Source organism: Aspergillus tanneri (assembly GCF_003426965.1).
Source record: "Aspergillus tanneri strain NIH1004 chromosome Unknown AapTan_3_pilon_pilon_pilon, whole genome shotgun sequence".
Classification (NCBI taxonomy): domain Eukaryota; kingdom Fungi; phylum Ascomycota; class Eurotiomycetes; order Eurotiales; family Aspergillaceae; genus Aspergillus; species Aspergillus tanneri.
Window position 1 is genome coordinate 1,405,241 of NW_022984630.1, and position 14,568 is coordinate 1,419,808.

Below are 14,568 nucleotides of genomic sequence, written 5' to 3' on the forward strand. Positions count from 1 at the left end.
TTCAGCCCTGAATAGACTAACCGCCACAATATCACTTTCCCACCCTTGCCCCCACCACCACCCTGATAGACTCACCCGTTATGACAGCGCACAAATCAGCACTTGGATCTTTTGACTGGTGGCAAAGGAAGATGCTGATAGTTTTTGTAGTCAACTTAACTAAGCAGGCCCTTGCTAGGCGCATCCTGACACCAGTCCCTTCCCAAGTTGCACTATAGCGCTGGGAACCGCAGATCGGGGTATCCTTATCCATCTGGACCCGAAGGAACAGGCAGGCCACCCTTCTAGCACCGCCTCATATCACTAGTTATTGCATCATCCTCGCCTTATACAGACCTGGCCAAGCCAAGCACCTTTATTGCTCTAAGGTCTGAGCATTGTCAAGCAAGGTAAGGTGCCAAGTTGTTGCTTTATATATATAGTGTTTTTTTTTTTTTCACGCGTGCCGGCAATGGAAAATCTGTTATCAAGAAGATCGTGTTTTGTCTGACAACTCATCAAGTGCGACATCTTGTCGAGGGCACCCTGGCCCGCTGCATCAGAGCCCAACCACGTTACACTCGGAGTTGAACGTAAAAAAAAAAGTTTCCACAAAAAGACCCAGAATCTCCGGAGGAGACTGTTCGAAGTCATTCCGACAAACAAGCGTCGACCTTTAATGATTTCTCTTGTCCCGGACAGTTGAAGCCAGTGTGTATCGTCACAACAGAACGCAACGGTAAGCGCCCTGGCGCAAGTGCATCTCTTCTGTCTCCATTCGACCCCACCCGAAATCCAGTGACCGGTCGGCGATGCGAACCCTGCTGACACTATAGGAAGGGCCTGCAGACATACGCATTTAACTCGTCGAATCATCAACAGCGGCTAGTAGTTGCTAAGTGCGGCTGTCCCCCCTCTTTCGTGCGGGACTGTGATATCTTCGAGTGCAACAGCGCTTCAACGTCCTATCATCTACTGGGGCCATTCCTAATATCTAAAACAAGTGATATCTATCCACCAATTGTTCACTTGCATCGTTGTTATTGGTCCTGGCCACCCGGTTCCTGACATTTTAATCGATCCAATCATAGAAGGAATTAGAAGTGTGACGGGAAGCGCCGTCTCGAACCTATGATGGAATACCCTCCACAATATCAACAGCCTCATGGCCAGCATCCTCATGCCTCTTCCCACATCGCTACCCCTTACCAAACCACTCCACAGAACGCTGGTTCTACCGTGGGGTCTATGACTTCTCCTACCAATCCCCAAGCACACATGCAACAAGCCCATCCTACACATCAAGCATCACCCATTCTCCCATCCCAGTCGCATTACCAGCAGACTCAAAATGCTCCTGGCTCGGTACATCAGCAAATGAACTTCCCTCAATCATATGGGGTAACGGCAGCGATGCCGCAAACCTATGGTATTTCTCCAACCCAAGCCGCTGCGATGGCCACTGCTGCGGCATCAGGTCAATTCTATCCGCTTCATCAAGACTCTATGACTGGTCAAATGCCGCAGGGACCTCGTGGCTCGCCGCGCATGGCAGGTGTCCAAATAAAAAACGATCGAAATCCTCGTTCGCCAACTCAAATACCGGGGCAAATGCCTTCCATGGCTTCTCAAGTGCCGATGCCTCGGAATGCTCAGATGCAGCAGCGCCGTATGAGTCATGTTGGTAGCCCGCACGTTCAAAGTGCCCAGCCTGTTCTCAGCCACGTCGGCCGTCCATCTGTGCCCCCGCCGATGGGGCCCCCTCCTCAGCCTCCAGTCCAGCAGAGTCAACCTTCTCCAGAGATGGTTGGGGGTCCTCAGGAAGAATCGCCTCTTTATGTCAATGCGAAGCAGTTCCATCGCATTCTGAAGCGTCGCGTTGCCCGCCAAAAGCTGGAGGAGCAACTGCGCCTTACTTCCAAGGGTCGCAAGCCTTACCTGCATGAGTCACGCCACAACCATGCCATGCGACGTCCGCGTGGTCCCGGTGGTCGATTCCTTACCGCTGACGAAGTTGCCGCCATGGAAAAGAAGGGAGGGAATTCTGTTTCTGGACAGGAGAATGTCGATAGTAATGCTACAAAGCAAACAGGGGGGAATATTCCATCGACCCACAAGCGGAAGTCAAGTGATGTCAATGATGACAATGTTGGATCGGCTAAGAAGGCCAAAACTGGAGGGCCGAAAGCTAGCAGTGCCGAAGAAAGTGAAAATGAGTCTGCCGAAGCATCTGATGAAGAGGGTTGAGCGAGATTTACGTCCAGCGATGCTATCATCATGCCTTCGATTTCGTGCCTCGCGGATCGAACTCTGTTTCTCCGTACTTATTTCTCATGGGCTTTTATGGATGGACATCAGGGTGCTGTTCCCCCCCCCTTTCCTATTTCGTAGCGAGCGATGTGTGATTACGTGGGTTAGTTACTATTATTTCTTTTTCTCTCATTTTTCTACGTCTGTCAATGGTTGTCGATATTGTTATGTTGGTACGAAGTTTGATCTGTTCCCTTCATCAGATGATGCCTTACCCCCAGGAATGTGTGTATGAAATGATTACCCTGTTTCTGTTACCTAGTGTTTGTTTGGTTTTTTTTTTTTTTTTTTTTTTTTTTTTTTTTTCTTCTTTTTTTTTTTTTTTTTTTTTTTTTTTTTTTTTTTTTTTTTTTCTTTTTCCATCCTTTTCTTTTTAATCCTGTTATTTACATGGATGTCTTTCATTTCCCCCCTGTTTTCCGGTGTGGCGTCATGTACCAAATACACTGCAGATACGCCGCAACTTGTACTGGTTCATTGAAAGGCTGTCTGTATTTCAACCTTGAACTGTTCCTTCAGTTTAAGGCAGTGGGGGCTGGCCTTGGGCAAATTGTACTAACTGAAAGTTACTTCGGTACAAGACTTATACGTCATCGGCCAAGCCGCTCGTCATGCTCATTATTTTTTATCGAACCCCTACTTAACCTCGACACTCTATTCTTCGTTTTCACAGTTGTGCGTCTTTTTTAATGGACTTCTGGCCGGGAACTAGAGAGGAACCCATCGCTGGTAAAAATAAACCCCAGATATAACCGGAGCAATCATACGGTATGATGGGATTTGTGACTCACTGTAGGGCAGAGCGGCGGGTTTACAGGGCGAGATTTCCGATATACTTATAGAAGATGTGTGATCTTCTATTTGATTAGATATCTGCGGTTCTCTGTTGATCCCTCTCCGCATTTGAGTCGGTGGCCAAGTCCCTCGCGCCAGTGTTAGAAAGCAGAAACTGATGGGAACGGAATGGGCGTGTTGGGAAGCACCGGCCAAAGCTGTTGAAAATGGACAGTGACTGGACTTTCGCTAATGCTGAGCTTGTTGCCTTTGCCCTCCCTGAGTCTGCTTCCTGTCTCTGTGATGTCTGTTGAATTTTTTTTTTCTTCTTTTTCCCCCTCTCTTTTCTTTTTTCTTCAAGGATGATTCCCCCGCGAGTCGTGTACAAATACCAGGACATAGTTAACTACTTTTCGATGTTGTATGCATAGTAGCCTGTGGACCGCGCTTGAGTGCATTCAATAGAGTCAACGAGATAGTCACGTGTCTAAATTCTGTCCTGGGTCTTCCTCTTGGGGACTAGTGCCAGCGGCTCCTCCAGATGGGCTTACTCACCTGCCGCCCGCTTACCTCATCCCAGCACGTCTTCTTTCCATTGTCGCTTTCTGATTCTCCAACTGCTTCTTAACCAAACCAACCTTTCCCGTTCTATCCCCGGCTCAGCTTTCTCCTCCCTCCAAATTTATTGGACTGGGTGTGGTTAGGGATTGATCTTATCCGATTGAGTTCCATCCTTCTTTATAAGGCTTCTTGTAGGTCGCCTGCCTTGTTTACTACTCTCTTTTACCATCATTGTCGTGTTCTTCTCGTCCCATCACCCGCCCTTGTCTTTCATCTTCCCCTCTGCCCCTTTCCCAGCTCAATCTTTTCTCGTTCCCAAGAAATAATAAAGGAAGAGCGTCCCCACCTCGTTTGAATCCTAATCCTTTTTACTTACCGTTATTTTCAAATCTGCTCTCTTGCTTCCTTCCCCCTTTCTTTCCGATTCTTCAAATTGTCGGTCATATCGTCGCGCTGTCACTGGCCTTCGAGACCTCAAGTCCTTCTCTCATTCTTCTTGTCTCTTGATTTCTTTGACTCTTGCGAGAGCATTGCCTCAGCGTCTCCTTTTCGGTTATCTTTGTCTCCATCAGATCAAGACTATGCCCTTCTTATTCCCCGCCTTGCGGGTTTCAGCTCCATTTTCATCTTTTCTTAGCACACCCCATCCCTTGCACCCTGCGTCAAACGTCCAACTTACTAGGCACCCGTTTCAGATGAGAAGACTTAGTCTAATTTTATTAATGTCGGATATTAGCTCACGTTAACGGTCTACTACTTCACTCGACTGCTTGTCGGCCCTCGGTTCGACCTCGTGATTGCCTTGCAGCTTTACTATCATTCCCTCAGCGGACCTGGAAACGGCACGTAATTGTCGCCTCCCTCCCAAGGTTGAGCCTTTCGGTGCACTATCCCGATGGACTCCTATGACACATATGGGTCTCCCGGGAGAAGCCGTGATGGGGACCCATACTCCGCAAGAGCACCGGGAGATTCCTACAGGCGGAGATCCCCCAGTAAAATTACCCCAAACCCGATGCGTTATCCTACAGGCGAATAGCAGGCTAACTGACCTGGTTTTAGTATCGCAGGATCGCCGTCGTGGACGTGGCCGTTCTCGCTCGCCTGCTGCTATTGACCGGTATGAACCTACAGAGCGACGCCCTGCTCGAGACGATTATTACACCGCTGCTCGTGAGCATGCTACGCGAGAACGCGATGATCGACGCCGTGCCCCGTCTCCGAACGTCGCAAACATCGATCGTTATGTCCCGGGACAAGATTCGGGGAAACGACCCATTCCAACGAACCCCCTCCCCAATCCTTTAAGCCTTGATTTTCAAGTCGGATTCAACTGGTTCGCTGAATGGTGGCGTTCCGAACAATCGATCAAGGAGGAGAAAGAGCGTGCAAAGCACGGCGGACGTCGCCCGTCGGATCGTGTTAAGGGAGAACGCGAGGCGCGTGAAGATCGCGACCGGGAAAGAGCACAGATTCAAGCGGCTTACGATGCGTACAAAGTGGATCTCCAGATCAAGATGGCTAGAACGTTCGTCCAACACCATCGAACTGAAGAGTGGTTCAAGGAGCGCTACGTTCCTGAAGTTAGGGACCCTCTCCGCCGACGACTCATGGATTTTCGAGTGGCTGCTTATCAACAATGGGAGCGTGACTTAGATGGTGGTTTATTTGACGATTTTACACTTGAAGGGATTTACAAAAGTGAGAGCGATGGCGCTGGTGGTGTCATCGAGAAGGAGGAAGGTGAAACAACGGCGGTGGGTGAGACTCTAAGTGTTTTAGATCTGCTACCAGCAAGAGGTGGCGAGCTCCGTGACGAGGCTTTGTCCCAGCCAGCACTCCTGATCAAGACATTGGCTCCGAATGTCAGCCGGGAGAAAATCGAGGAGTTCAGTAAGGAGCATCTGGGGGAACAAGATGGCGGATTTAAATGGCTCAGCCTCAGCGATCCGAACCCGTCCAAGAAATACCATCGTATGGGGTGGATCATGCTACATCCCGCAGCGGATGTTGCCGTTGTCGAGAGAGGAGATGGAAGAGAAGAAGAGGGCGAGGAATTGGAGCAGGATGACTTTGCGAATGGTACCTCAAGCGCCAACGCAGCCGAGAAAGCTCTTGAGGCTGTTAATGACAAGACTATTCATGACCCGGTCCACGGAGACTTTGTATGCCATGTTGGAGTTCATGTTCCGCCCTCCCAGCCACGCAAGAAGGCACTGTGGGACTTGTTTTCCGCACCTGAACGCATTGAGCGTGACTTGGAACTGGCCAGTCGGCTTGTATTGAAGTTCGATTCGGAAATGGGTGGAAATGCCGATGGCTTCACTAAGATCGAAGAGCGAGTAGAGGAACTGCGTGGTAAGGGGTGGCTGCAACCGCCCGTCACTGGCCCTGTTAGTGTCAAAAAGAGGAAAACCGAGTTTGATGCAGAAGATGTTGATGAGGAGGAAGCCGAAGAAGGTGAAGAGCAGGAGGGCTGGGGAGACGATGAAATTGACGACGAGGAGCTTTTGGCGAAGAAAAAGAAACTTGACTTGATGGTTGAATATCTCCGGAGGGTCTGCAACTTCTGCTTTTTCTGTGTGTTTGAAAGTGACTCGGTGCATGAGCTTTCCCGGAAATGTCCTGGTGGTCATCTCCGTCGACCACGCGCTGGTCTTACTACACAGTCAAAAGCCGTGGCCAGAGCCAGTGCTCTCGGACAACCGTTTCCTGTCAAGAGAAAGGAGCCCAGTGAAGAAGGCGAGGAACAACAATCCCCTGCGGAGGAAAAGCGGCCCCAACGGTTCAGCTCCAAATCAGAGCAACAGCTCCAGCGCGCGTTTAACTGGGTGAAAACATTTGAGGACAAGCTTCTGCAGATCCTCGAGCCCGAGAACGTGGATATTCGAAAACTGGGCGGCAAACCAGTGGACGAAGCTCTAGAGGAGGAATTATCGAAGTACATGAAGCAGGAGGACGAATCGAAATATCGCTGCAAGGTTCCGGAGTGCACCAAGCTGTTCAAGGCCGACTATTTCTGGCGCAAACATGTAGAGAAGCGCCATACGGAATGGTTTGAGAATATCAAGAGCGACGTAAGCCTCTTTTGTGATAGCGCCCCTAGCAGAGGTGAACTACTACTGACATTCAAATAATAGTTGTCCTTGGTGAATGCATATGTTCTTGATCCCGCCCGGATCGCACCCTCACGATCCGATGCAAATAGCAATGGCCATTTCCCCCTCAGCTCCGGCCAGAACCAAGCTGGCACACCTCGCGGGTTCAGCCTGGCATCGATGCCTCCGTACCTTGGTCCGAGTGGTAATGTGCCCAGTAATTTCCAGGCCATGCCGGGTGCGGCTTTGCCTGGGTTTATGGGTGTGAACAATCAAACGGGCACCTGGAGTGGGAATGGCATATTGCCCAGTGATGGCCTACACCACCCCGGTGTTATGCGTCGTGGGGGCCGCTATAATAATCGTTCAGGACCCTATGATCGACGTGGCAATCGACATGGCGCTTCCGGTCCGGGAACCGGTCGGTTGAGCCCGGTTCGGGGCATGTCGAACATGTATGGGTCTGGTGGTCGTTTATCGGCTACTACTGGTGCGCCGTACATTCCTCCGGGGCATCCAGCAGCAGCAGCTTTCGCTGGGGCCAGCGGCTTTGCCGATGCCATGGGTCCAGGTTCTGCCCAGGGAATGGGTCCCCGTGAAGCCGTTCAAGGCCGCAGCCTCAAGAGCTATGAGGATCTTGATGCGGTCGGCGGATCTGGAAGCGGGGAATTGAACTATTAGGCCCCGCCGCAATACTGGCTTTTGCTCGAATGTACAGGTGCGGCGTCCGGTGGTTCTGTTTTCCATCTCTCATAACCTTAGTTTAACATTGCGCGATCAACGTCTGCCACTTGCCCTTTATTGGTTGTTTGGCTCCATTCCACGCTGCAAAATCTTCCGATATTACTATTGCTATGGTCTTCCGTCAGTGCCATGCTTTCAGAGTGGAGGCCTGTTATGTTGTTCTCGATCATAACTGTTGCATGTACTCTTTATGGTTCTTGTTATTGCCCTGGGGTTCCAAAAACAAATGCGGCGCTATCTAAAATTGGAATTTCTCACGTGTACCATACTTTGTTTTCTTCTCCTGGAATGAATGGACTCTCGTCATCTAAGGTCATACTATTTGTAGGCAGCTTCACCCTGTAAGGGTGCCTTCCCGGTGTCCTACAGTCGTAATACCAGTAATCCATCTTAGAAAATCGCCTTGCCATGGGGCTATACATCAATAAGCATCGTTGAGATGGACGCGACTCAGCAGTTACACGGGTATCATTATCCTCTCACTACATATCCTTTTCATCAAGCCTGCAAGTCCCAGCTATTTAGGCATATATCTATATACAGTGGATAGATCACGGCATTTGAATGACCGTCTCTTCCCGTCCATCGCACCACTGCGCACCCATCTTCCGTATTCGACGCTCACTAGCTAGAAACAAGAGCAGATAGACATGGGAAGCGATCTCTCCCCACGTATACACCCTGAGCTTCAACCTGTGACTGATCTGCGGCAACGGAGGACCATCTACATCCTCCTCGAGAATACACCATACCCCCCACCCGGCACGGCCCTCCTTGGCGATAAACTCCGACAAAAACGACCAGAAACGACTGAAAAGCGCCATTTCCCAGGTCTTGGAGTCGTTGCGAGTCGTGAATGTCGACGGCGGCGACGACGATGCGGCCTCGGAATCGCGGATATCGAAACGGAGATGCCAGTATCCTCGCTCGAGGGTGTCAAGGTCTCGGGTTTGATAGACGGGGGTGTAATATCGGGGAGTTTTCAGACGGCGGGCGAGCATGGCTAGGGTGGGTGTGATGTGGGATACGAATTGAGCGGTTGAGATGGGCGGTGGAGGGGGTTTGATTTCGAGGGGGAGCATCGTGAGGGATATTTGGCATGGTGGTGGTGGGTGCGTAGTATGGATTCTCTTCGGGCTGGGTTTCAGGGTACTGGGATTGGTACTGCTTGGGGGAGGGTTGTCGTCGTCATCATATTCAGTCTCGTGTAACGGCGGAGATTTTTTTTTGTCATGGAGGAGGGGTGTAGAAGGTGAAGAGTGGTGTGGACGTGGACTTAAAGCTGGATTGTCTACTCGATATCGCTTGGCGGGAGGTAAGAAGTGTTCATGGCATGGAGACAGCCTCTCTGGCTGAGAATCCGGTATGACGCTGAGTGGACTACCAAGGGAGTCCTTTTCAGCGCCATTTGGAGGCGGATCGTTCTGGGACGTGGGAATCGACGCTGATCGTGAGGGGAAAGTGTGCGTATATGAGGGGATCACGTGGGGAGGCTGAGAGGAGGAAGTGGATTCGCAGGTGGCAGCGAGAGACTGATCGGGCAGATGACCAGCATCAGTACAGTCATACTGGTTCTGCTGATAGTCACTGAGGGAGATCCTCTGGTGGGAGATACACTGGAAGCCGAGAATGGCCTGGACCTGCGCACGATAGCGAGCATCGTCTGCAATGGTGCTAGGAGCAGCGACGTGCACCAGGATCTCCGAAGATTCCATGACCATGACTCTGGTCGAAACCAAAATGATCTATCCGTGAAGCGCCTCAAGCGTCCGCTGGACCGGGAACAATAACCATTATTATTGATTTGATTGATAGCTGGAAGAGAGAGTTTATTACAGGAACGAAAGTGGTGAAAACGAGTCATGCCCAGGTGGAGTCGCCCGGATCGGGTAGGACGGCCGCCTTGGCCGCAGATCGCCCTCGATAGTCTTCATTTGGAAGCCGATCGCTAGTTTAGCTTAGCTTTCGTCCTTTCGCCCTTTGCGATCGGGGTCCTGTTACGATGATGCAAGACTATTTCTGATGCCTCTGATCATTCCTAATCGTGGTTTGGAGTGGCTGGGGATTCTACATTTACGTTTCGGGATCTCCAGGTTTCTGAACTGGTTTGTTTACACAGTAGCAGTGGGGAAAAATAGTATGGTTCAAAATTAAAAATAATAAAAAATAAAAGACAAGAAAGACAGAGAGAGAGAAGAAAACGAGACAAAGAACAAGAAGTTAGTGACTTCCAGGAATAGGGTGGGAAATCCCCTGAGTTTCCCGTCAACGTCATTGTCTACTATCTACTTGTCCACTATTATTTCTATCCTGGGTTGGTAAAAACAGACAATCCAATGACATGGCACTTGGTCCCCTTACGCCGTACCTGAGAGTTCGGTATATTGGCCTTGTGGTACTACTACGTGTGCATACCAATTAGTGTTACGACAGGTGCAGCTAGGCCAGTGGGTAAAGCGTTGGGGATCACAACAGGGGATCCATTCATTCTTGATACTAGCTGAGCACCATCCCAATCTTGGATCCAAGCGACACACGATTGGGAGACTAGACCCGATCTGTCCACACGTACTCTGTACTGCAGAGTACAACCGTTGCTGTCTCAAATCCAACCGGGAAGAATGGGACCCTGGATATTATTTACGTTACACATCTACAGGGTTCCCTACGTCTTTTATGAGATATCGAATGGTCCCCGGGACCAATTTGACAGTCATCAGTAACGTACCCCGACAACCTGGTACGACTGTCCCTCCTCTAAAGGGAGTAAAATGAAAGTGCCTTGAGCTAGGTTCCTGGGGAGCAACAAATATTGGGACCGATTTATGTAGAAACGGGCAACTCTGTGGTTGAAATTCAGTCTTATTCAGTATGACAATGATGGAATTTTTTTTTTTTTTTTTTTTTTTTTTTTTTTTTTTTTTTTTCCCCTATAAAATTTGGGGGGGGGGGGAGAGAGAGAGAGAGAGAAAACAAATCAAAAAATAAAAATAAAAAGTAACGGATCGAAAGGCCTCAACCAAACTGCTCATTTCTGGACGATCGCGCATTGAGAGCCCAGTTTCACCCTCTACACGGGTGGCTGCATTCTTGCTTTTTTTTGCCCTTGGGACCAGACTACCAATGAATTCTGGCGATCGGATAGCTAGGGGTAGATTTTTGTAGACTGATAGATTCCATTCCCGGTGTAAGTCATGCCAGGTCAGATCGGACTCTCTTGACAGGAGATCGGAGCCACATTCGTTATGATTCTGATGGTGATTTTGACGATTAATCCCGTTTCTCTTTTTTTTGTCTTTATGGTTTTTTGTTACTTTTTGTTATTTACCTTTATCCACCCTGTCAACAACATCGGGTCTGTAATGGACTAACAGATTAGTGGCCTACAGAAGACGCGAGTGTCCATCCCGTCCCATCAAGATTCAAGGTTGACTGGAGAGTTCACGTCTCGATTTTACTCGCCGTGGATCTGTGGATTCAGCCAGCTTGATTGCGCAAAGACCAAGCCGTGAAGAACAAGGAAAGAGAAGCCAATGAATCACCCGGTGCATCGGTGGATGTAACAAGAAAGGCCCGCTTGACAGGGTCTCCAGGTCACTCTTGAGCGCCATCTCGCCTCCCCAGTCCGAGGATTAATTCCTGGCATCAAATTATCAAATTGTCAGTGTCCCACTTCCATACGACTCGCTGTTCCACTCGCTCTCCTTCTCTCCTCTTCTCTTTGTTATCCCCACGCTCCATCGCTTATCCCTCCTTCTCTTTTCTTTTTCTTTTTCTTTTTCTTTTTTTTGTGGGAATTCTTTCCCTTCATCTCCTTTATCGTTCATCTCGTGATCCTGTTCCAACCCAGACCTATCAACGAGAGCTACACTTTTACCCTTGAAGAATCCCTTGAAGAATCCCCCTCGTGTGGTATTCAAAGCTCAAGTTCTCGGGGACATCGGGGAGAGCAGCCGGTCCGTTTCCGCGGCGTAAGCAACCACGGTATATGGTATCCATCCCAACGGTGAGGGCGCTTGGACGAAACCGAATTTACTTAATTTGTCCGTAGTTAGTGTTGAGGCTAATAATGGACAACCTTTGCAGCCGTTGTCCCGCCTCCAGACCCATCCAGAGCTTCGTTCTTCGTCGGTGCACTTGCTTGCACCCAACGCTTCCTGGTCTCCTTTTTCCTTTCCCGCTCTCCGCATCTATTGTAAACGCGCCGGTCGCATCATCCCGTATTCCCTTCCTTGCAGACGGCCACAGCTATCATGGCTTCCATGAATAATGGGATTATGCCTGGGGACCAGGGAACAGTTTATCGACAAAGTATGACGCAAGACTCGCCGGGTAAGTTCACGGTGTGACGAGGGATACAGATACACAGTTACGATGGCTATCGTGCTGCATGTGTCTTCCATCGGTTCGTTCGGGGGCTGTACAATGTTTCATTCTCGCTAGGGGCCTGCGAAGTGTCATCGCGAATGGTGCATTTAGGTTTACTTGATTGAGACGCCGTGCGCCGGCTACGGATGATAAGCTTTTGATGGTCCACTAGTCTGGGGATGAAGGCCGGCATTGTACTTATGGCATTGCTTTTATCGCTCTTATGATCTGATTGTGTTGTTTTTCTGGTCTATAACGCTAACATGGTCATGCAATCAGGCAAAACCTCGTCGGGTACAGATTGGTTTAAATTCTTCGGCAGTGGACAGAAGAAAGTCACTCGAGGTTTGTGGCTCCGCTAGGATGCACCCTCAGCAACCCCGGATATTGACGTCGCCGACCTAGATGGCCAGCCAGCCAAACGAAGAGGCCCGAAACCGGATAGCCGGCCGGCCCTCACCCGACGGCAGGAGTTGAATCGTCAAGCTCAAAGGTGTGAATCTGTGGCGATGGCTGGGTGCTTGTTTGCTAACGACAGTGGTTTAGGACGCATCGTGAGCGCAAGGAGCAGTACCTGCGCTCTCTGGAGACGGAGGTGTCCCGACTCCGAGAAGCCTACACGCAGGACATTTCGGCGTCAAATTTAACCGTACACCAACATCGAGAGATGGTCCGATCCTTGTCGGAGGAGAATAGTATTTTGAAGGACATCCTCGCGAGCCATGGGATCAACTACGAGGCAGAACTCGAGCGGCGCAAGGCTGAGCGCAAAAGCCCGGGGTTTCAGTCCGGTTCATTTGCCAGCAGTAGTGTCGGCTCCCAGCCGCCCAACGTCGCACCGTCGGCGAGCAACATTTACACAACTTCTCCGACTACAGTGACTCCTCCAACGGCCGTCTCCGTTTCCTCGGCTGTGAGCCCCGGCACAAATGGGGTGCAGCACGTTGATGCGTCGCCCACCCAAGAGCTTACACCACTGAACCAGGGCTGCTGCAATGCACCGTGCGATGCCCTGGCGACGCTGGACCGGATGGCTCCCTCGAGTCGCCAACCGCGGCAGCCAGACGGGATCTTCGAAGAGGATCCGCAGCTGCAGATTGACTTTATTTTGACGTAAGGAACCCTGTGGCATGTTGCTGAGATTGATTGTCTAACCCACCGCAGTCTGGAAGGGCCGTGTCGCGAACATACCGATTATCTGTGCCGGCGGTCTATTGCTGAGGCCGACGACGAGGACATGCCGTTCTCGGGGCATGCCCTGATGGCGACCTGCCCGCCGCCGAGCTACATTTCAAATACCACACACGAACAAACGTATCCGCATAAGACATACGATCTGCCGCATGCCAACCTGACCACTCTGCTGAATCTCAGCCGACAGCTGGTGACCGATGGGCAGATCACTCCCATCATGGCTCTGCAGTGCCTCAAGAATCACGAGCTATACCGCACGTTGACGCGAGACGACGTCAAGATTATTATAGAGACGCTGAACACTAAGGTCCGGTGCTATGGATTTGGGGCAGTCGTGGAGGACTTCGAATTGATGGACTGCTTGAGTAGCGTGATCGGAGCCAAGGTTGATGTGGGATTTTCTCAGGCGACAGACGACGTGTTATACTCATGAAATGACGAGTCGGACGGAGTTATTTCGAGGTTGTTTTTGAGTATGTCATGGGAAGTGTATATAAAAGCTTTTACTTTTTTTTTATTTTTTTTTTTTTCTTTGGGCTTTTGGACATTTATTACGAGCTCCTAGCCAGCTATAGCTATACAGGCTAATGAATGCTTTACGCTATTTATTTCGTTTGCCATGTCCTCTTTTTTCTTAGAAAAAAGATTTACTTTATCTCCTTTCGCGCTACCTCCCTACTTTCGGCCTATGAACCATCCCCTCCGTCTGCACCTCCCGAATGACATCCGCGAGTGCTTCACCCTCACGAATTCGTCCTACTAACCTCTCTACCAGATCCTGCGATCCTAACCTTAGCGCCGAGTACAACATCTCCATGGCCGCGTCCTCACTCCGCGAGTGATGATAATCTCGATCCCGTCGTCGTAGCTCCTGTCTCTCCGCCTCCGCGGCAGCCAGATCGCTCCGTAGTCGTTGTGACTTTCCCCGCAGCTGCGCAATCACTTCTGCCTGCGCTATCGCCTCGCGGTCCTCGTCCGTGATGGCGTATTTGCATTCGTGTGGGATCCCCCGTGCGACGCAGGCTTCGCAGGGGGAGAGTCTATCACACTATTTCATGTGAATGGGGTGGTGTATTGGGTGGGGGCGGAGGCTGAACGGACCTTGACTTTTCGGTTTCGACACGGGGCGCAGGATGCTGCGGGCCGGGGTTTGGGTTTATTGATTGGGTTCATTATGTGGGTTGATTCATTATGTATGATTTTTTCTTCGTTCTGTCTTTCTCTGGGGGTTGAGATGAGGATAGATGGATAGATGAGTAGTGGTGTTGCGCTTGTGGGTAATGATGGAATGACTAAGCCTTTGTATCTTTGCATAGTCAACTAGGTATACGTTAGTTCTGGACTGGACAAAAAGATTTATTCTCTGCAGGACATTATCAGTCTAGTCTGGTCTATACATCAGGAAGAGGTAATGAAATCATGTCCAGAAGTAGACAGAGTTCTCAGCAAAGCAGGAGCATCTACTCCCAGACCGCAGAATGAACGAATGAAGGAGGAAGAGAGAAACAACCTTCATCTCTTCATTCCCTCTCCATTTTCG

At 50.1% G+C, this 14,568-nt stretch overlaps 5 protein-coding genes across 5 annotated transcripts; 3 read left to right on the forward strand and 2 right to left on the reverse strand.

The window, feature by feature from the left end:
• Positions 1–1,113: 1,113 nt before the first annotated feature.
• Positions 1,114–2,226, forward strand: hapB (transcription activator HAP2; the record flags this gene model as incomplete). Its single annotated transcript, XM_033568935.1, has 1 exon — positions 1,114–2,226. One exon carries the CDS (start codon positions 1,114–1,116, stop codon positions 2,224–2,226), a length of 1,113 nt encoding a protein of 370 aa, XP_033427741.1.
• Positions 2,227–4,538: 2,312 nt separating this feature from the next.
• Positions 4,539–7,403, forward strand: ATNIH1004_004266 (putative arsenite resistance protein Ars2; the record flags this gene model as incomplete). Its single annotated transcript, XM_033568936.1, has 2 exons — positions 4,539–6,701; positions 6,765–7,403. 2 exons carry the CDS (start codon positions 4,539–4,541, stop codon positions 7,401–7,403), a joined length of 2,802 nt encoding a protein of 933 aa, XP_033427742.1.
• A 614-nt stretch (positions 7,404–8,017) lies between these two features.
• On the reverse strand, positions 8,018–9,187 carry ATNIH1004_004267 (uncharacterized protein; the record flags this gene model as incomplete). Its single annotated transcript, XM_033568937.1, has 1 exon — positions 8,018–9,187. The coding sequence occupies one exon, from the start codon at positions 9,185–9,187 to the stop codon at positions 8,018–8,020; it is 1,170 nt and encodes a 389-aa protein (XP_033427743.1).
• Positions 9,188–11,779: 2,592 nt separating this feature from the next.
• On the forward strand, positions 11,780–13,461 carry flbB (the record flags this gene model as incomplete). Its single annotated transcript, XM_033568938.1, has 5 exons — positions 11,780–11,798; positions 12,114–12,179; positions 12,240–12,327; positions 12,381–12,947; positions 12,999–13,461. 5 exons carry the CDS (start codon positions 11,780–11,782, stop codon positions 13,459–13,461), a joined length of 1,203 nt encoding a protein of 400 aa, XP_033427744.1.
• Positions 13,462–13,695: 234 nt separating this feature from the next.
• Positions 13,696–14,201, reverse strand: ATNIH1004_004269 (Zn(II)2Cys6 transcription factor domain-containing protein; the record flags this gene model as incomplete). The annotated part of the gene is made up of 2 exons (XM_033568939.1): positions 13,696–14,076; positions 14,130–14,201. The coding sequence occupies 2 exons, from the start codon at positions 14,199–14,201 to the stop codon at positions 13,696–13,698; spliced, it is 453 nt and encodes a 150-aa protein (XP_033427745.1).
• Positions 14,202–14,568: the final 367 nt, after the last annotated feature.